This window comes from Stegostoma tigrinum, chromosome 14, assembly GCF_030684315.1.
Source record: "Stegostoma tigrinum isolate sSteTig4 chromosome 14, sSteTig4.hap1, whole genome shotgun sequence".
In the NCBI taxonomy this organism is placed as follows: Eukaryota; Metazoa; Chordata; class Chondrichthyes; order Orectolobiformes; family Stegostomatidae; genus Stegostoma; species Stegostoma tigrinum.
This window is the reverse complement of record NC_081367.1, coordinates 9,986,416-10,008,137: the sequence shown is the minus strand read 5'-3', so window position 1 is coordinate 10,008,137 and position 21,722 is coordinate 9,986,416. Positions and strand designations below refer to the sequence as shown.

The following is a 21,722-nucleotide window of genomic DNA, read 5'->3' as shown; positions in this document are numbered from 1 at the left end:
CAATTCTCTTTCAAATGGAGCAGAATTGACATTAATGACCGTGAGGAGCTTGGATCATTTGGTCAAAATGGCAACAATTTATCTCTCAAGCAGTACCATGTTGTGAGTCCAAATGTCTTGATGACAAGGCAGAGAAGGAAAGAAAAGGATGCCAATCCTACTTTGTGGATCCACTACATGATGCCACCACCACTTTGGTATATTCTGGATCAAGTGCCCAAAGACCTGGTGGGTCAAGAATTGGCCTGTTCAGTCGCATGAAGTCTAACTGCACAAACATGCAATGCTGAGGGTAAACATATCTTTTGATTTTGTCCCAACCCCATCATCCCCCTCCTGCGTATATCAACTACCTGCCCATTCTCGTCCCATCATTATGCAGAAATTCTTGTCCCACCCAAAGAGAAGCTGACTCACCTTCTCTCATCTCCCTTCGGACAAGACAAGAAACAAACATTGTCTGTATCAGCCCTTCGTCTGGGAGTAAACGAGGGCTGGGGCTCCCCTGGAGCTACACACCTACTGTGGTAAAAATTAATTTCATCTCAATCCCAAGCCTAAAACCAGGCATCGCACACTTCAGCTGCAAGGCCCAAAGCCAGACTGAAGTTGAGCCTTGCCATCATTTCAATATTTAAGGAATCTACCAGCAGCTATATCTCCTTTAAAGCAGAAATTTCATCCATTTTGCATACGTCCAGGGAATCTCAGATCCGAACAACGATATTGTATTTATATAGTTTTGGTAACATAGTAAAAACATTCCAGTTTATTTCACTGAGGCATAATCAGGAAAAAACTTAATATTGAGCCACATGAGGAGATCTTAGTTCAGATGATCAAGAATTTCACAGAATTTTCATAGAATCTCTAGAGTGTGGAAACAGGCACTTCAGCCCAACAAACCCACACCAACCCTCAGACATCCCATCCAGCGCCATCCAACTGTAACCCACCTAATCTTCACATCCCTGAACGCTACAGGCAATTTAGCATGGCCAATCCACATAGCCTGCTTGATCAAATAGTTAGAGGAGGAAAGTGAGGGCACAGTTGGAAGAGCTTAGGAAGGCAATTCTGGAACTCAGATCCTTGTCAACTGAAGGCACAACCACAAAACTTGAAGCAATTAAAAACTGGGAGAAGTAAGAGTTTGGCATTATAATCGGGTTGGACAAGGTTACAGATAGTGAAGGATAAGACCTTTGAGAGATCTATAAACAAGGCTGAGAATTTTAAAATTGTGTAACTGCAAGACAGTGTAGGTCAGTGAGTCCAGGGCTGTTGTCTGAATGAGACTGCGTGTGAGTGTGAATGAGGACAGCTATGAGCCCTGGGATATGGGTCAGCAGTGTTTTTCAGAGTCACTGGCAAGCAGGAGTGGTCTTCCAGTCTGCATGTCTAGCTTTGAAAAGTAAATACACGCATGGATTTCATGGGGGTCTATTCCTGGCCATCTGCATTTCAAATGGAATCTATTGATTTGTAAGGAGCCAAAACTCTGGATTAATTGATTGCACCAAGTAACGTGATAATCATCCAAAGCCCTGTGAAATTGCTCAACAGTCAGGAAATCAGACATTACAACAAACCTTTTCCAGCGAACCCTCCACAAGGTGGGATATGGGCAGAGAGAGGGTTGGAGGGTGGCAAAAATGAACTCAAGCCATGGGGACAGTGCTTACCTCCAGAAACAATTTAAACTGAAAATGGAAAAGACAATGTGGCGTATCTGTTTATCACTAATGAGCACTAAATGGTTGTGAACAGCATTTCTATTCACAAAATGGCATAGACTGGCCAAATATTCTCTGTATCTCCAAGGATTCATTAAGTGAAATTGAATCCACTAGAGAGCTCTTGAGAGTTGCAGGACACACAAACCACAAAACAATGGTCATGCTCTGCACAATATAAGGGAGAGATGTAAGCAAATGGGGAAAGAGGATCAACATCAAATCAGAAATGTTTATGAAACCAATTAAGAGACAGGATAGAAACGCCAACATTATGTTCATTGTTAATGGACCTCCTAAAAGAATTAGCTCACATGTTCAATTCTGTGTTAACAATCCACAGTGAGGCTCTGCTATTTTATGTTTGTTTCCAGTCCTGCTTTAGGCTTGACTTTCTAGTTTTAAGGTATGCAGTTTGACTTCAGTCATGACAGTTCATGATGAGTAGGGTGATGTGTGATTTGAAGGGGAACTTGTAAGTGATGGTGTTTCATCACACACCTTCTTCGTGGCTTATGTCAAGTGGTGCGAAAATGGAAAGCAGGCCATTAGCTGCAGAACACCCAGCCTCTGACCTGTTCTTGAAGATCAGTACTAATGTGGCTGGTCATTAGGATTCTGGTCAGTGATGCTGGCCAACGGTGGAGGATTTGACGAAAGTAACATCATTGGATGCCGCGGTGAGACTGTTAAACTCCATCTTGGGTATGATTATAATTATTGACTGGTGCTTGATTGACACAATAGTTATTGCGGGGTTGCCACAGAAGGGAATTCTACTGCTTAATGAGACCAGATCAGTTTAGGATATCTGGTCAGCATGGGTGAGTTGGATTGAAGATCCTGTTTTGTGCTGTATAATTCTATAACTCTATGACTCACTGAGCTTCAGGAGGAATGGGTACTAAGGCCTGACTGCAGTGTTCCAACACCAGGACCCTCAACAAGTCTGCACTGTTGTTAATTGCAAACCTAGTAACTTTGCCGCCATGGGACAGCACAATGGCTCAGTGGTTTGCACTGCCGCCTCACAGCACCAGGGACCTGGGTTCGATTCCAGCCTCAGGCATCTGTTTGTGTCAAGATTGCACCTTCTCCCTGTGCCTGTGTGCATTTCCTCCATGGATCAGGGGGTGGGATGCTGTTAGGAAGGTCAGTGTGGACTTGATGGGCCAAATGGGCTGCTTGCACACAATAGGGGTCAAATGAAAATAAATAACAGAAGACCCTCAGTCCCTTCTGATCATTGTACGTGGACCGCTCCATCCCTCCCCACCTCATGGCTGTGCAAACCGAGTTGCACATGGAGGCATGATGGAAAATCACATGTTAGCATGCATGCTGCACATTGGGCTAGCACAGAGCAAGAGAATCAGCTGGAAGAATGGTCATTTACTCACCCAGAGGGTACTGTGTTTTTAAAAAATGCAGTAACACTTGGTAATGAATGCACTGTTCTAATGTATATAAAATAATGTAGTCCAGAGCATGGTGTTTACAAGTTTCACTAATATTTCGTCCTGGGTAGTTCGCAGCTCAGAAGATGGTATTGAGGTAACTCTGATCTGCCCCGACCCACTAAGACAGTAAGATGCACCTCTTCTCTGCTGGTGTCTAACTAGACCCAGTGGAGATTAGTACAAACAGAGCCACAAACGACGTTTAAGTGTTGAGGACAAACAGAGTCCTGCAAATGCCAGGAGGCAGTGCTGAAGGAGAGAGAAAGAGAAAAACATCGGTGAGTGGCAATGATTCAAACTGTAAATCTTCCCCGATGCTGACCCCTCCCCCCATCTCTTCCATTTCAGCTTCACCATGCTGTTGCCCAATTGTAGAGCAGCACATGAAGTACAAAGGTCAAGCCAGACCAGTCAGCAAAGAAAACCTTCAGTCGCTTGCAGCTTTGCAACCTGGCTCTGCACCCCTTTACAACAAAAGAGTTGTGGAAGGGTTTAGACTGCGTTGAATTCGAAACTTTGTACAAACAAAGGGGCTGTTTCAACCAAACGACCTTGTGTTAAGGAGAGTGTTTGCTTTCAGTCACAGGACACATTCCTGTTGCTGGGTTCTCTTCCAGTTCCCATCTGCTGCTGCTCCATGCCCTTGTTCTGCCACTCACAATGTCAGCACTTCATTCTTTGAAGGATGCCAAGCCGGTGCTGCTCGGGTCTGCGATCCTGCTTGCCGGTGGCTACACCTTCTACCATCTGTGGAGGCGCCTCGTGACCTTGGAGGGCCGGGCAGACACACGAGAGAACGTGTACGAAACGCAGCGAGCTCTAAATCAATACCTCCTCTTCCACTTTGGCTCATCACAGGAACTGTCGCTGTACATCAACGACACAGTCGCTCTCCAGAATTTCCAACAAGTATGTGCCCAGGAATGTATCAAATACTTTACCCAACAGGTAACAGATGCTGCTTGTATTCAGCCTCAGTTTAAATTCACTTGCAGGTAATTACTTAAACGATTTAGGGTCTGGGCAAAATCAGGATTGAGGCAGAGTAAAAGGAATGTCTGGGACTGGCTGAGACAGTGGGTCGGACACTGTCCTTTCACACTCTGGGACTGGCTGGGACAGTGGGTCAGACACTGCCCTTTCGCACTCTGGGACTGGCTGGGACAGTGGGTCAGACACTGTCCTTTCACACTCTGGGACTGGCTGGGACAGTGGGTCAGACACTATCCTTTCACACTCTGGGACTGGTACACACAATGGGTCAGACTAAGTGATTCAAATGCCAAATCTAGAAATTGGCAGAGTAAGATTTGCATTGCATTCCCCAGATTAACCACCCAGATAGTGTGAGAACCTGAAATGTAATGCAATACAAAAATGTAACAATTCTCCACATTGTGTTAAGATGAAGAAGGTCATGGAAGCTCTTGTCAAGTTCCAACTGGTTTCACATCGAATGTAGACCTATTTGATGCTCAAATTGTTGATGAAAATGACAGAAGTATTACAATCCTCAGCACCCAGCTTAATTCACATTAAATTGTGCTGTAGAACATCTGAACAATAAGCCAGGAATTTGAAATTTACTTTCTCAGGAAATTTGCTGATGGTAGTAAATAGTTGGACTGCAACCTAGAGATTTAACTACATGTCAACCTGAAAGTGGAAGCAGTAAATAGTAAAGCCCAGCGACATTTTGAATACTTTGGGAACACTTTGGACTATAGGAGAAATGGTAAGTTTATAAAGCATTAGTTGTGCCTCATTTTGCACAGTCATGACACCCCATTACAGAGAGGATATTTGGTCCATGGAGAATAGTTTCATTAAGATGGAACCGAGGAAGGTGGAGGAGAATTGTCAGAGATTTGGGCCCAGATTTTCTTGTAGGTCAGAAATCACATGACAGGTTTATTTTGAAAACACAAGTTGTCCTGTTGGGATAGCAAAACTCAAATTTCTTTATGCCTTTGCAAAAGAATGCCCAATTCATGTATGACTTTACTCAGGACTTGTGTTTCTATACACAAGTTTCAGATGACAGTACAGAGCCACGACAGAGTGTAGGAAGAGTGAATGTGGGGGGAGTTAGAATAATTCCTGTTCTTTCAGACAGCAGCCTAGCTCCCAATATCATCGTAAAATCTTCTAAACATTGGCATTCACCCCTCAAATCCCACTCCTCAACCCAACGAGATACCATGCCTTCAGCTCTCCATGTTCCCATAGATCCCTATGTCCCCTCTTTATCCTCCACAGCCACACACTCATTATCCACTTTCTACAAACCTCAGGAGCTGCACAATAGCAATGGGAATTATTCCAAGTGCAGATGTAAGAAAAGAATTGGGACAATATAATAAAACTCAGTCAAAAGTCTGCCTTTGTTATTGCAAAGGCCTTTAATTTGTGGAAACAAAAATAATTAAAAACATTTCAAAGGCAGAATATGTTGTAATCTCAGAAACCTATGCATCATTCCCTTGAGCAGTTACATCAACAGAGCTGCACACTCCAAAAGTCTTTAGAATGCAGCCAAAGTTTTGTAATAGGCACAACGAGCAAAACATTCAATTCCAACTCTGTAGCCTGAAACTGAAAGAACAGATGGTGTCTCACCCTTTTCAAAGTAGATTGCTGGCCATCAATGTAGAAGAGTAAGTACTTAGATCTTTCTCATCTTTTGAAAGCAGAGCATGCTCTTTCCCCAATCAAAAATCTCTGTCTACTTAATTTTGGGTACCAAAGGTGGTAAGGAGAGTTTTCTACATTTTTAAAAGCATGGCAGGATTTTCCCCAGCAGAAAATGTGCTCTCATGCATGTCAACACTTACAAAGTGGTGATCAAGTTACCTATGCAGGACAATGTTAAAATCGTGAGGGGCATGGATAGGGTGAATAGCCAAGGTGTTTTTACCAGGTAGAGGACTCCAAAACTGGATGGCCTAAATTTGGGGTGATAGGGGAATGATTTAAAAGGGACCTAAGGAGCAACTTTTTCATGCAGAGGGTGGTGCGTGTATGGAATGAGCTTCCAGAGGAAGTGGTGGAGGCTGGTACAATTACAATATTCAAAAGGCATCTGAATGGGTATATGAATAGGAAGGGTTTCGAGGGATCTGGGCCAAATGCTGGAAAATGGGACTAGATTAATTTAGGACATCATTGTTGGGGCATAGACATGCTGGACCAAAGGGTCTGGTTCTGTACTGTATAACACTTTGACTCTGTGACTCGATGTGATAAACTGCACGAAGTAAAAACATCTGCCTCATAGCATAGCATCCATTTGTGGCACTGAAGGTGTTAAGGCATTTTGTATGTAGCTTTTAGAATGCTCCCAATTCCCCAGCTGGTGATCACCAAGCTCTTGAAGGAGGTGATTTGTTTTAGAATTTACAAAACCCACAGCAGCACACAAAAAAATAGCATGCAGAAGAAAATACAAATTTTATGCAGTGTTCACAACGGGGAACCTCAACTCAGAAAAGGTGCATATGCACCAGAACAGGGTGTATGTTGCACCCAAGGCCTTCCTGACACATGATAGGGTTAAACAAAACCGGCCTCAGGAAGCCAAAGAAAAATTGATCTTCTTGTCAAAGCAAAATGAAGTTCACTGTTTCAGCCCTCAATGTGCACCTACATTGAAAGAGAAAAATCTAATCCATGGTTTATTTACAGTAGAACTGAAAATATTAAGAGTATACCTGACTTTTTTAAAAAATAAATTACAGCTCTTTCAACAGAATTAATTTTAAAAGACTATGTTCTCCGCTTTGAGTCAGTGAAGAACTGCCAATTTAAGATAGTCATTGAGAGTGAACAGCAATGTCAGGAGGACGTTTTATGCAGAGTTTTTGGAGAAAGGGATGAACAAGTTGAAACAAAGACTACCATTTGAGTCAGAATAAGCAAATGTTTCAAACATAGGGCAATGAGGAGAGAACAAGGCACTGCGATCAGTTTGACATGTTTTTAATTCTTTCATTAGATGTAGGTATCACGGGCCAGGCCAACATTTGTTGCCCATCTCAAACTGCCCCTTGACCTTAAATGGGTCACAAGGCCATTTTAGAGGGAAGCTAAGAATCAAACATATTTGGAGTCTGGAGTCACATGTCAGCCAAACCAGATTAGGAATTAGATTTCCTTCATTAAAGTGTAATGGACAAGATGGTTTTTCCAACAGTCAATGACTGCTCCATCATCACCATTACCGAGCTTGCCTTCTTTTTCCAGGTACATCTATCGAAATTAAATTGCACTAGCCACTGTGTTGGGCTTTGAACCCACAACCCAGTTCATTGTCTAGGTCTCCGGATTACTAGTCCAGTGACATTGCACCATTATTACTTCTGCTGATTGCTCAATCAAAGCCTTGGCAAAGGCACAATGGGTTTCTAGATCAGTTTGTGCATGATAAACGTCTGTGCTTCTCTTTGTATATGATGATGGCATGTATGCAACAGCATCTTTTTATACATGACATCATAGTAAATAGTACAATGGATGCACATTGCAGTGGGTGGTTCAGTTCGATGGTGGCAGCTGCATAATGTTACACTCTAAAGGAAAATTTTTTCATATTAGCCAAATGACAAACAGAACTGGCCTTAATTTTTATCACTGCTAGTCCATTGGATCTACAAACCATTGTTACCCTTCGTTTCTCTGGTTGAACGACTGTGTCTTTCACAGTCAATAACACTGACAATAAGCTTGCAGCATTCGATCACAGCTATTCCTCCCAAACCAGGTAGTATTTGCAGTCAGCATCTACAAGGAAATGGACCTAAAACAGACAGGGTAGTAATTGAAAGTGTGGAATCATTGAAGGCAGTCATCTGATCTCCGGGGTTTAACAACCAATTAGAAATTACTCGTTCTCTGTGAAATGTATTGTAATCCTTCCTGCATACCTGGTTCTCTCACTCTCCCACTTCTGTTGATAAAGTTATATATTATCCATGTTCTGCCTGCTGCTAAACATTTGTTTGAGATTTTTGTTCCAAAAGCTTCAGCTCAGTGGGAACATGTTTGGGTTGGATTCAGCGGGTCTCTTTCACATCCTACTTCAGCACATAATTCAGGCTGACACTCTGTTAGTGTCAGGGGAGTATCAAAGGTGCTGGCTTTCAGATGGGGCATTAAACCAATGCTCTATCTGTCTTTGTCAGGTGAGCTTAAAAATCCCATTTCAAACTAGCGCAGGGTAGATTCCATGGCTAGAGCCACCCTCCAGAATGGTCTGGCCAATTTTGATCCCTCAACCTCCATCACTAAGATCTGGTCATTATTACATTTTTGTTTGTGGGAATTTCCTGTAGACAGTTCCCTATATTACAGTAGGTAACACACAGAGCGGGTTGGTGATTCTGAAGTTGTGAAAGAGTGTTACAGAAAAACTCTCAGGGAGTCTCACAGGACTGAGGGTGATTTTCTTCCAGGTGTGGGTGCTGAGGTGCCCTAGCAGCCCATTGCTGGATCTGTACCTCCTGCCACAGAGGAGGTGGCTGGCTGGGACGCTGGGATTTCACACAGGCTCCTTCCTCCGTTTGCACTTGGCCTTCACTTGGGCTTGTCAGAGATACTCAAGGTGGCTAGCACCTTCTTCTCCAGTTTGGGTCATTTTAGTCAAGGTGTTGCAACTTTCAGGGACCCTGCGAGGACATCATTTCTCTAACTTCCTGCTAATGGCTTGGAGTGATAGAGCTCGAAGGGGTGATAAAGAAAAAGGCAGGTCTATCTTTCTTTCTGAGCAGTGAATACATTGCCCATGCCCTACTGCCGATCCCTATTGTATGATGCTGCCTTTGTATCTCTAACCTGTCCATTCACCCTTGCTAGAGTGGAATTCCCAGCAGAGCTCTGGATATTGGTTGTGCCGTGGGGAGGGCGTCGTTTGAGCTGGCACGGATATTTCAAGAGGTGGTGGGCATCGACTACAGCCTTTCATTTGTGAGTGCTTGCAATCAGCTCAAAGAAAAAGGCCAGCTCCCTTACTGTGCTGTGACTGAAGGAGAACTGGGCACGCAGCACATGGCTGTTGTGCCGACAGACATTGTAAGTATTAAGTCAAGTCTTCCCCAATTTCCTGGATCTGGTATTTTACTGCTCGCTATTGATTCATTCTCTCTTGTATCTCTTTTTCTCTATTCCTATTGTTCCAGTCTGCTTTCCCACTGCCCTTTTGTGATTTCAATCCTATTTCCTCCACTCCGTGTTTCCTGTTTGCTGCAAAACCCAATGTGCCATTCTGGATTGCTGCTTCTCCCTTCTTGAGTCCTCCAAGCCCAATTTCTTTCCTTGAACATCAATAGGATTAATGGTGCACACGTACGTGTACGTGTGTGTGTGTGAGAGCTATTAGCTGTGAGGTTGTTGGTGATCAACAGCTTCACGTTGCTCCTGACCAATCTTCTACGGGTGTCCCCATGTCTATTTTACCCTCCTTCCAACCTGGCGAGTTACCTGGACCATTTGGTGCCAATGCCCATCCATATAGAACAAGGTCAGGAACCTGGCTGGTGGCCCCAGTGCCAGATGAAGCCTAGATTCAAACACAGCTCCCTCCAGGCCATGATACTACAAACGCATTGGCTAGTCTGAATCAATACTTTTCAAGGTCATGGGAAAATAAATATAATCAGCAAAATGTGGGAGATGGCCAACAATTGTATTCAGTGAAGTCAGTGTTCATATAAGAAGCCTGCAAAACGTCCAAAGAAGTATGAATCAAAAAACATAGATTTTCACACCAAACATGTACTGCTCCAATTCTGGATTTTATTCTATCACTTCAGATGGATAATTTGTTTCCTTCTCCTTAGCAGCAACAATTCGAAGCATGTTTCAGTCCAAAATCTGCCTGCAAAATAATGACTGTGAAGTAATAAGGTCTAAGCTTGTCAGTAACAAAAATGTAGGAGATCAGGGCTGCCATTTTAACATTGCACAATGTGAATTATCGCACTGTCTCGTCTGAAGGCCTTGAGTTGAATCCAGATCAGAGGGAGAGACATTGTTACAACTGTACTTAGCCTCTCAAGCTCTAGTTGCATGATGTGCCAATATAGAGACGAGGGGGGAGGGGGGGGTGGATTTAATGTGTTGCTATGTCTGACCTGGACAGGGTGTAGATGGGATGTTTCTTGCTGTTCTCAATAGTGATAAACACAAGCAAACTCCTCTCCCAGTTTTGGTCTTCAGCATGAAGACAGCTCCTTCTAGCTGTCTCACTTTGTGCCTCTGCTTCATTCTGTAGGATCGGACTCGGTGCTCCTTCAGGCAGGGTGATGCATGCAATCTACCGTCAGATCTGGGATCCTTCGGCTGTGTCCTGGCAGGCAACCTGATCTGTCGTCTCCCCGACCCCTTTGAGTTCTTCCGCAGACTCCCAGAGCTCGTGGTCCCTGGAGGAATCCTTGTTATTACATCGCCGTACACCTGGCTTGAGGAATTCACGCCGAAGGTAAAATGATCAGCTCCATGTAAACACCTCCAGAGTAACTTTGTATGATCAGGGGACTTGTCAGGACTACACTTATTTAACTGATAACCAGAAAAACAGCTTGTATTGTAGCGAAATATTGAAATAAGGGGTAGGGCATTTAGAACAGAGTTAAAGACAAACTTCTTCACCCAGAGAGTGGTGGATATATGGAATGCTCTGCCCCAGAAGGCAGTGGAGGCCAACTCTCTGGATACTTTCAAGAAAGAGATAGGTAGAGCTCTTACAGATAGTGGAATCAAGGGTTGTGGGGATAAGGCAGGAACAGGATGCTGATTGTGGATGACAACAAAGTGTGGGGCTGGATGAACACAGCAGGCCAAGCAGCATCTTAGGAGCATAAAAGCTGATATTTCGGGCCTAGACCCTTCATCAGAAAAGCTGCTTCATCATGCTGCTTGGCCTACTGTGTTCATCCAGCCCCACACTTTGTTATCTTTGATTCTCCAACATCTGCAGTTCTCATTATCGACTGATTGTGGATGATCAGCCATGAACATAATGAATGGTGGTGCCGGCTCAAAGGGCCGAATGGCCTACTCCTGCACCTATTGTCTATTGGTTCCTCCTAATCCCTGTCCTTAGATAATGTATTGGTCATCATACCATTGATCCACATTTTATGTCAGATGGAGCCTGAGTTACAGCAAGTGTACACATCTCTAATAGAGACTGAGGGAGCTACATTGATTGTACATGTCTCTAATAGTTACTGAGGGAGCTAGGTTGAGTGTATGTATCTCTAAGAGAGACTGAGGGAGCTAGATTCTGTGTACATATCTCTCACAGAGACTGAGGGAGTTAGATCCACTGTACATATCTCTAACAGAGGCTGAGGGAGCGAGATCAAGAATATACATCTCTCATGGAGACTGAGGGAGCTAGATTAAGTGTCTAGTCTCTAGTGTCTCTACTGGAAATCCAACCGGGAATTCAAAAGATTGATGACAAACCTGGTTCCACAGGGAATAGTTGAAATGAATAGTACAGGTACATTTGCATGGAAGTTAGTTAACTAATTAAATGAGAAGGAGATGGTTACAATGATAGATTTAAAGATCGGAATATGGGAGGGGATTTGAGTGGAACATAAACACTGGCAGGACTGGTAGTGTCCAATGGCCTGTTACTGTGTCATATATCCTATATCATCCAATGTAAGAGAGAGTGGGGATGTTAAACTGAGAGAGATCTGTTTTGCATCTGTGTTTAAAGAGTTTTAGAACAGATCCTCAAACCTCAGATGGCCAATAACGACAATATAAACCAAAGATTCCCAAAGATACTGCTGAATTATCCCATTGGAGCATCTGGGAATCTTTTCAATGTTTCAACATTGTAACCTGAGCCACATCCTCCTGTTGTCCTGCGGTCAATATTGAAGGCAATCAGCAGAATTATTAGCCTAGTTCTGAAGGACTCTTAACTCACCAGAGAGAGTGAGGCAGAAGGTAATGCTACAACTTATCAGTACCATCTGCAAGTTAGTAGAGTGTTTCCATTAAAGGATCAGTTCCCCATACAGAAACATTATGTAAACTAGAAGAGGGATTATTCTCTCTTCCCAGAGAGCTGTGGAGATAGGAACACTGAATATAGTCAGGCAAGAATGTTCTTGAACTATTGGGTTATCAAAGATTACAGGGAACAGGCAGAAAATTGAAGTTGTAGTCAATGTCAGATCAACCCTCATTTTATTAAAGTCTCTATAGGCCGTATGTTGGGGAGCTGATAGCCTCGTGGTGTTGCTGCTGGATCGTTAATACAGAGGCACAGGTAATATTCTGGAGACCCATATTCGAATGCCATGTCATATAGTGGAATTTGATTTCAATGAAATTCCAGAATTAAGAGTCTAATGATGACCATAAATCCATTGTTGATTGTCCGAAAAACCCATCTGGTTCACTAATGCCCTTTAGGGAAGGAAACTGCCATCCTTACCTGGTCTGGCCTACATGTGACTCCAAACTTACAGCAGCGTGGTTGACTCAAAACTGCCATCAACTAGGAATGGGCATTAAATGCTGCCTGGCCAGCGATGCCCACACCCCATAAATGATTTTTTTTAAATCTGAAGAAGGGTCTTGGCCCGAAATGTCATATTTCCTGCTCCTCTGATGCTGCTTGGCCTGCTGTGCTCATCCAGATTTACACCTTGTTATCTCACTTACTCTTGTTTCTATTTTATAAATTTCTAAGATGCCAAGAGCTACCAACCATGTGTGAACATGTGACTGTTATATATTGGAAGTGGGAATAGCTCATAGGATGAATGGGTGATTAATTCTAGACCTTTGGCAATTCTTTTTACTCCCTTTTTTGTTGTATTGTTGCAGTCACGATGGTTGGGTGGGTACAAGGATGTCTCCGGCAATGAGGTGCGAGGTTTTGACACGATGAAGCGAGTCTTTTCTCCACACTTCAAGCTACTTGCAGAGAAGAACGAGCCTATTGTGATCCGGGAGACAGCACGCAAGCACCAGTGGACAATGGCTCACATGACTATATGGAGAAGGGGAACCTCCTAGGCTTCAGCAGCCTTCACTGTCCACGTTGGTGAAATAGCTTGGCTTCGCAAACTGGTTGGGATATGTAAGATAATTTGTTGTTAAATTTTAATAAAGCAAAAATTGGCATAAAAGTAGAATCTGCACAGACCAGTAAAATCAGGCAATCGAGTGACCAGCCAGGAACTGTTGAGAGAGCCATCAGTCATCTGTAAGCAATTTATGATCTGGTCCCTCAACATCCAATTTTCCTCTTTACTCCCTTCGCACCTCTCATTAATGTCTACCAGCGCTATGGAGGAACCAGTGCTGATGGTCCCGAATAATATCCTGCAGAGATGCATTATATGTGGAGCAGTAGGGTCCATTTAGCTGAATTGACTTTGTTTCCTCTTTGAAGAGAACATTCTACACTTACATTAGGCTATACACTATTGATACTTCAGGTAGTTTTTGCTGCAATTTGAATGACTGTATTCAGAAATCTGTTACTACGCCACTGATATAATTCCTCTTTTGAGCATCGTGGTAAAACTAGGGATCAAATCAATAAATGTTACACTCAGACCTTCTCCTTTGTCCTTCTTCAACTAATTGTTGAGTAGAGAATGGAAACATTATAATTTGAGACTCAGCATCAATTATGTTGTCCAATATGAGGATACAAAATCTCTTAATTAGTTATTGGATTGACATTCCATGACGAGATGGCTCTGTCTCAGGTATTTCATAGTACTAGGGTTCAAAACATTTGCAATTCACTGGATTCATATGCAGAACAGCACTAGACAAAGTATACACAACGTGCACACAAACAAAACAGTAGCATGCAAGTCACTAGAGTCAGTGATCAAACTTCTCAGTTCAGGATGCAGAAGGGTATAATCGAAAACTATCAAGAAATTTTTCACACAGACACTCAAAGTATGCGAGCAGGGCTTTCAGTCAAAACAGGAGAAGCAAAGCTCGGGAATCATTCAAAAAGCAACAGGATATAGAAAGAAGGCAATTGGATGGAGTTGACAAACCAGCTATGCTCAAACTGAATAGAACAGGAAGCTCAAACAGAAGTTGCTGGAAAAGCTCGGTAGGTCTGGCTGCATCTGTGAAGAAAACAAATCAGAATTAACGTTCCAGGTCTGGTGACCCTTCCTCTGTGAGTTCTGAGGAAGGGTCACCAGATCTCAAACATTAACTCTTATTTTTTCTTCACCGATGCGGCCAGACCTGCTGAGCTTTTCGAGCAACTTCTATTTTTGTTCTGGATTTAGAGCATCCACAGTTCTTTTGGTTTTTATTAGGCTCAAACGGTGAATGGCCTACTCCTGTTCCTTTGAAACAAAGAGGAGGAGGAACTCTTTTCTTTCAATACAGAGGTTGGAGCCATGGGACAGTCTGAGGGAGCAAGTGATTGAATGGAGAAAATATCAGTACTTAAAAATAGGATCGATAGTGCACGGATGAGGATCTCTGCTTGAGTAAAGGTGATGCTCGCTTAGCCTGGCTTGGGTGAATAGTCTGGTTCCATATATCTATGTAACTTACTATACACAATATACAAGACAATAGCAGACTGAGAATATGCATTGGAGAGAAAAATCACATACAAGTGCAGGAGTGAGCATGTGTGGATGCCTGGCTGATGTTAGGCCACATGGCAACGGAGCAGAAGTAGGTCATTTAATCAGAATATGGATGATCCGATAATCCTCGACTCCACTTTCCTGTCTTATCCCCATAACGCTTGATTCCCTTGCTGATTAAAAATCTGTCTTTCTCAGGCTTGAATACAGTAAATGACCCAGCCTCAACAGCTGTCTTTGGTAAAGAATTCCACATGTTCACTACTCTCAGAGAAGAAATTCCACCTCAACTCTGTCCTAACTGGATGACCCCTTATTCTAACGTTATGCCCTCTGGTGCCAGACTCTCACCCAGTGGGGAGAATCCTCCCAGCAGCTACCCTGTCAAAACTCCTAATAATCTTGTATGTTTAGATAAGGTCTCCTCTCACCCTTCTAAACTCCAAAGAGTACAGGCCTAACCTACTCAATCTTTTCTCCTAAGAAAATCTTTCTATATCTGGTATCAACCTTGTGAAGTTTCTCTGGACTGCCTCGATGCTGATGTATTTTTTCCTTAGAGAAAGGGCACAAAACTGTTCATAGTATTCCAGGTGTGGTCTAATTAGGACCATCAGATAAACACCTCTATTTTTTACATGACATTCCCTTTGAAATGCTCCAGTTGCCTTCCCTAATACCTGAATTGGATGCTAGCTGTTGTAATTGATGTCAAACAACTCCCAAATCCCTCTGTGTGGTAGCTTTCTGCAGTCTCTCTTCATTTAAATAACATTCAGTACTTTTGTTCTTCCTGCCAAAGTTCATAACCCTACGTTATTTATATTTCAACTGCTAAGTTTCTGCCTACTCACTTAACCTATCTATATTCCTCTTCATTTTCTGTGCGTCATCTTCAATGCTTACCTTCACCAACCCCCGAACCATATTTGTGTCATGCTCAAAATTGGCTGTACTTCACTCAATTCCATCATTCAAGTCATTAGTAAGTATTTTAAATAACTGTGGCCCCAGCACTGATCCCTGTGGCACACTATTAGTTGTAGGTCACCATGCTGAAAATGTCCCCCTTTTATCGACTCTGTCTTCTACCATCTCCAATCTTCTCTCCACACTAATATACTACCTCAACATCATGGGCTCATTTTATTAAGTAGCCTTATAATGTGGTACCTTATCAGCCACAAATGTGGTCAAGGGAAAAATTTTAAGGATTGTCTCATTGCAACAGATGGAGAGATTTAGCAGGGAATTTCAAAAGCATGGACAGTAATTAAACTCAGAAGGCCAGAATTAGAGGAACAGAAAAAAATTCAGAAAAATGGTTTTGGTATGGGGGGGGGCGGGGCGTTCAAATAGCAGTTTTCAAAGAACAAATTCCACTCCTACAGTTTAAAAAATGTAACTCAACTGCAAAATAAAAATGTAGGAATGCATTACGTTTTCTTCTCCAGTCATAACTTGGTCAATAGTCGGCAAAGGATTCAAACTGCCTTTTAGCATGGAACGGGCAAGGCGAGACTGCTAAAGAGTCACCACTCGAAATGTTGACTCTGTTTTCTCTCCACAAGTGCTTCCAGACCTACTGAGTTTCTCCAGCAACGTCTGTTTTTGTTTCAGATCTCCAGCATCCACAGTCCTTTGTTTTATTTTAGTGTTTGCATTAGTTCTGCTCTTCCAAGCGCCACAGAAATTTAAGTATTAAACTGCTTTTTTTACAGCTGCCTTTCTCTGTCACTATGTTTATCCCATTCAATATCTCACATTCCTCCTCCTTGGCTACAATATCTGCATCGTGACCATTGTGTGAGAACAGATGCAAAATATATATTAAGAACAAAACCCACATTTTTCACCTCCTCGCATAGGTTATCTTTTCAGTCTTTAATTGGTCCTCCCCTTGCCTTAATTGTTATTTTGTTCTTTATGTATTTATAAACAACTTCTGGCCTTTCCTTGATTTTATTTTTCAACAGCTTTTCATGTCCTCACTTTGCTTTCCTAATTTTTGTTTTAATTTCAACCCTGTACTTTTTAGACTCCTCGAGGCTTTGCCTAGTAATGAACTCTCGTATAAAGCTTTCTTTTTTACCCTATTCTCTCCTGCCCTTATCCTCTGGGTAGGTGGGGCAGGGCTTGATATAGAATCATAGATATTAGCTTGTTCTGATCTACATAGAATCCCTACAGTGTGGAATCGAGCCATTGGGCCCCTTGAGTCCACACCGACCCTCTGAAAAGCATCCCACCCAAAACCACCCACCACACTATTCCTGCAACCCTGCATTCCTCTTTGTAAATCTACCTAACCTGCACATCGCTGGACACTACGGGCAATTTAGCATGGCCAATCCACTTAACTTGCACATCACTGACTGTGGGAGGAAACTGGAGCACCCGGAGGAAGCCCACACAGACAAGGGAAGAATGAGGCAATCGATCCCAGGTCCCTGTGGCTGTGAGGCAGCAGTGCTAACCACTGAGCCACCGTTCCATACCTGAAGCTGCAACATTTTTCTTTGTGGGAATTTTTTTTTATCTGAACCGAACCTCTACCACAATTCTGACTGATTTACCTTTAAGTGACTGTTGCCGGTCCACTTTTACTGAATCTCTTGCGGGATTTTCCCTTGCGAACTGGGATGTTGGAGATGGGACTGTTTTAGGATCTAGACATCACATTTCTGGGGCTCTCCCTGGGATGTTCACTGAAGCACCCCTTTGTGACAGTGACATGCTGCCTATCCAACTCAAGACAAAGAGAGGCTTCTTGACATTGTCAACTCGGGGCTTCCCAGTTTGAGAGGAGCAGTAGCCGACAGTGTGTGATAAAGAGCTGAAAGATGCGGCAACACGGGAGGAGCTGCCTCACCAAACATTTGAATAGTAGACCAGAAGGAAACCAGATAAAGCAGGTTACCGCTGATGGAGTAGGTGGGTACTCCTTGCAAGCTGGCTTTTGGCCACTGCCAGAATCAGGCAGGAGAGAGAGCCTCTTGGCCTACAAGGAACTCTAGCCCCAGGCCTCTGCTGTTGGGCTTCTGCAGCCAAAGCTTGGAAAATCTCAGTCAGCATCCTCTGACTGAAGCTAACATGGCTTAATTGACTACTTCCGCAAGGAGGCAGCTAGACCTGCTGGTACTGAACCTTTCCTCATTACCAAAATATTTGGCTCCGGGAGTGGCGTTGAAATATTGGCATGCGGGCCGGTCCCAGTGCTTGTGTCCATCCTACGTGCCCACAAACCCAATTGGCAATGTAATGGTGATATTGGCAGATGTACACGAGAGACTGCGCAGAAAGGATGGAATAATCTGAACTGACAAGTGATGTCCTTACAGAACATACTGTATCTATTAGTACAAATAAAAGAGTTTGCACAAAACTATCAGAGTTAGACAGTAATCATTCTGCTAATGGTTAATGATTACAGGCCTTGAATGACCAAGAAGTAACAAGGATACCCATCTCTCCCACACGCAGAATAAAACCACAAACCAATCAGTCTCAGCACTTAAAGTAATCCAGATTAGTAGGATAAAAGTTTTATTTGTTAATCCTGCACCACTCTCACTCCTGCAACAACCAAATCTCCACCTGAGGTCGGCCAATAACTTTTCATTTTTTAAACGCCCAACTAGTTGCACCAACATAGTGTATTCCAAGAGTAAACGCACCATGGGCAACAAACTGAGCTGGGCTGAGCAGGTAAATGAGTTTGTTTCTGCTCTGTGCTCAATGCGCTGATCTCACCCGGAGAAGCAACAAAAAATATTTATCCCACACCTTTGTAGAGTAAGAAAGAGAAGAAGGCACATTGTGAGGATTAGGGAGGGAAATCCAAAGCTCAGGTCCTTAGACAGCTGAAGGCAAGGGCACGAGTAGTGGAGTAGTTAAAATCAGCTCGGGCAAAATCAGATGAATATTGCTTTGTTAGAGGGTGTGGGGATAGAGAGGATTACAGCAATAGGGAGGGACAAGCACACGGAGGGATCCAGAAGAAAGGATTGAGAACTTTAAAATTGAGGTGGTGCTTAACTGGGAGACAGTGTAAGTCATTGAGTACAAAGCTGATATGGATTTGGTGCAACTGAGGACACTGGGAATTAGTGTTTTAGAGGACCACACATTTACAGACAGTCAGAAGTGGGAATCAGACAAGAGCGCATTTAAAGTTAAGCCTAGGGGTCACAAAAGCATTGATGAGGGCTTCAGTCACAGATGAGCTGAGGCAGTGGTAGGGTCAAGGGTGAAAGTGGGTAATCTGAGTGATATGTTTTTATTCCATGTATATGGATTGGTGAGGACAAGCAGGCATGCAATCAGCTATGGGGCCTGCTCAGAAACCTCTGATAGAACATTTCACAAATGCTGACATTGGTCTCTGTCTCAGCCATAACTGAGTCAATTAATGATATCATGACTTGCACATTAGCAAGAGCCACTGGTCAGAGATGATACACAACTTATAAAGGATTTGCCCAGTGAGAACTTACATAATGTAGAGGAAAACCTTTAAACCAATCCCTGTCCACAAAGTGCATTTGTGGAAGTCACTACACTGGGTGTTTGGTACATCTGGGTCATTTACTTTAAAAGTTAGTAAAATTGGAACAAATTTTATTGGCTATGTTTTGGATGTTGCTCATTATACAACATTGTGGGCAATCTTTACAAGTAATGGATTTAATCTGGTTGGACACAGCCCTTAGAACTCAGATGAAACCGGAGGTTTTGACTGTGAATAATACTGAGCTCCGACAAGGCCGAGGGAGCACAGCACAAGAAGCAGATTAAGATAAGGATGCTGTGACTATCCAGGTAAGCTCAGAGTGAGTGCATGTGAAGAGCCCAAGCAAACAGCCTGGTCCAGTCAGTGACCTGAATGTATGTCCTTGAGCACACAGTGTTGCAGAGTTTTAATGATAGGCGCAGGGATGCCCTAAGGTGTCGCTTTGAAGTACGGAAATGTGCTCTAAGTCGATCACAGATGTGCTACAGGCGTTCCGAGAGAAAGGCACACGTTGGATGCCATTGCGCGTGGATATGGAGTGTGTGTAGCTGGTGTCCTTGGAGCGTGGCCTGAGCTGCTGAGGCTAGGTGTCCAATATGGAGGTCTCCTCAAGCAATCAATGAACTGGAGTCATCAGGTACCCGCCCTGATTTCCATTTCGAGAATCTTCCATGTTTAGTTTGCTGGCAATGGGCTGTAGAAAGCTGCATATTAATAAGGCAAGACTTGTAGTTAATATGGTCTGTGATGAGCAATAGGGAACTCATTGCTGTGAAACAGAGTCTCATCTCGATGTGTGGAATGTAGTTAAAAAGTTCAACAAATTGGCCCAGATGTCAAGAAAGGTCCTGCCCAAATTCTCATATGATTCCCCCAGATTCCATGCCACAGGCCATGTCATTCAGGTTCTGGTCAGGTCATGGGTTTCTATGAATTTTCTGTTTGGTGGGTAGATGCTAGTGTTGTTTCCAGACCGGAAGAGCTTGGCTATGGGCACGCTAGTCTGAAGCATAAGTCTTCAGTTCTATTGTTGAAAATGTCATTAGAACCCACATCATTTGCAATATCCAGTCATTTCTTTCTAACACACATTGAATCAATTTGAAGGTTGGCACTATGATGCTGGAAATCTCGAAAGGAGGCCGAGATGGTTCATTTGAGCAGCATTTCTGCTTGAAAATGGAGGCATGTACACCAGCCTTATATTTTGCACTGACATGCGCAGCTGGGCCATCACTGAGGACAGGGATATTTGAGAAGCCTCTTTCTCATGTTTCTTGGCTGTTTGTCCACCATCATTCATAATTGAATGTGGCAGGACTGCAGAGGTTATAACCAACAGAATACACAGCAAGAAAATGTGAGTTTATGCACCTCAGGAAGAAGAATTTAGGATCTAAATAATATTTAATTGACAAAGGACTAGGAAAGCTGCAACATAAAGGGATTTAGAGATCTTTGTGCATTAAGCACAAAATGCTAGTATTCAAGTTCAGCGAGTAAGAGCAAAGGCAAATAGAATATTGGCCTTTATTTGAAAAGGATCGGAACATAAAAATAGGGAGGTCTTGCTAAAACTATACAAGGCGCAAATCAGACCATACCTGGAATACTGTGAATAGTTTTGGTCTCCTCATTTAAGTAAAGATATACTGGTATAGGAGGCGATTCAATCAGGTATGAAGGGATTTTCTTATGAGGAGAGGTTGAGTAGATTAGGTCTGTACTCTTTCGAGTTTAAAAGAATGAGAGGTGACCTTTTTGAAACCTACCAGAATCTTAGAGGGCTTGCTGAGCTGTTGTTCACCCCCAAGGGAGTGTCTGGAAATGAAGGGCCTAATCTCAGAGAAAGGGGTCACCCAATTATGACAGATATGACAAGGAATTTCTTCTCTCAGAGGGTAGTGAACTTGAGGAATTCTTTATTAAAGAGATCTCTCCAGGCTGTGGTCATTAAGTACACTCAAGACTGAGAAACATTTCCTGTTCAGCAAGAGAGTCCAGGATTACGGGCAAAAGGCAGGAAAATGGAGTTGAGAGTTATCAAATCATCCACAATTCCATTTATGGAGTAGATGTTAATCTTGCAATTGGTTGTGGAATTGATTATCCCTGTCTACTGCAAGCTACTTTCACTGTCGGGCATGTGTATTGTCCTGTTTTGTAGCTTCACTACATCGACATGTCATTTTTAGATACAATAGGAACTGCAGATGCTGGAGAATCGGCCTAGACCCGAAAGCTCAGCTTTTCTGCTCCTAAAATGCTGCTTGGCCTGCTGTGTTCATCTAGCTCTACACTTTGTTATCTCTCATTTTTAGATATGACTGGAGCTGCTCCTGGTGAGCCCTTCTACACTCTTCCTTCAATGATATTAGATCTTCTGGCTTTTTGGTGATGCTACAAT

At 43.0% G+C, this 21,722-nt stretch overlaps 2 protein-coding genes across 29 annotated transcripts in view; one reads left to right on the top strand and one right to left on the bottom strand.

Moving 5' to 3' along the window:
• Window positions 1-21,722, bottom strand: part of kif1aa (kinesin family member 1Aa) — a 259,928-nt gene that overhangs the window by 180,382 nt on the left and 57,824 nt on the right. The gene's annotated exons all lie outside the window — the stretch shown is intronic.
• LOC125457489 (uncharacterized) lies at window positions 3,585-14,336 on the top strand. Of its 2 annotated transcripts, none has more exons than XM_048541737.2 (4): window positions 3,585-4,105; window positions 9,047-9,262; window positions 10,464-10,670; window positions 13,049-14,336. In XM_048541737.2, the coding sequence occupies exons 1-4, from the start codon at window positions 3,857-3,859 to the stop codon at window positions 13,238-13,240; spliced, it is 864 nt and encodes a 287-aa protein (XP_048397694.1). In that variant the 5' UTR covers window positions 3,585-3,856; the 3' UTR covers window positions 13,241-14,336. The 2 variants fall into 2 exon arrangements, with proteins under 2 accessions (XP_048397694.1, XP_048397693.1); XM_048541736.2 differs by having other exon boundaries at window positions 3,585-4,144; window positions 13,049-14,334.

Coding starts and splice junctions, on each gene's coding strand:
- LOC125457489 (XM_048541736.2), top strand. CDS start 3,857: ATGTCAGCACTTCATTCTTTGAAGGATGCCAAGCCGGTGCTGCTCGGG. Junction 4,145..9,046: donor TCAAATACTTTACCCAACAG/GTAACAGATGCT, acceptor CACCCTTGCTAG/AGTGGAATTCCCAGCAGAGC. Junction 9,263..10,463: donor CTGTTGTGCCGACAGACATT/GTAAGTATTAAG, acceptor TTCATTCTGTAG/GATCGGACTCGGTGCTCCTT.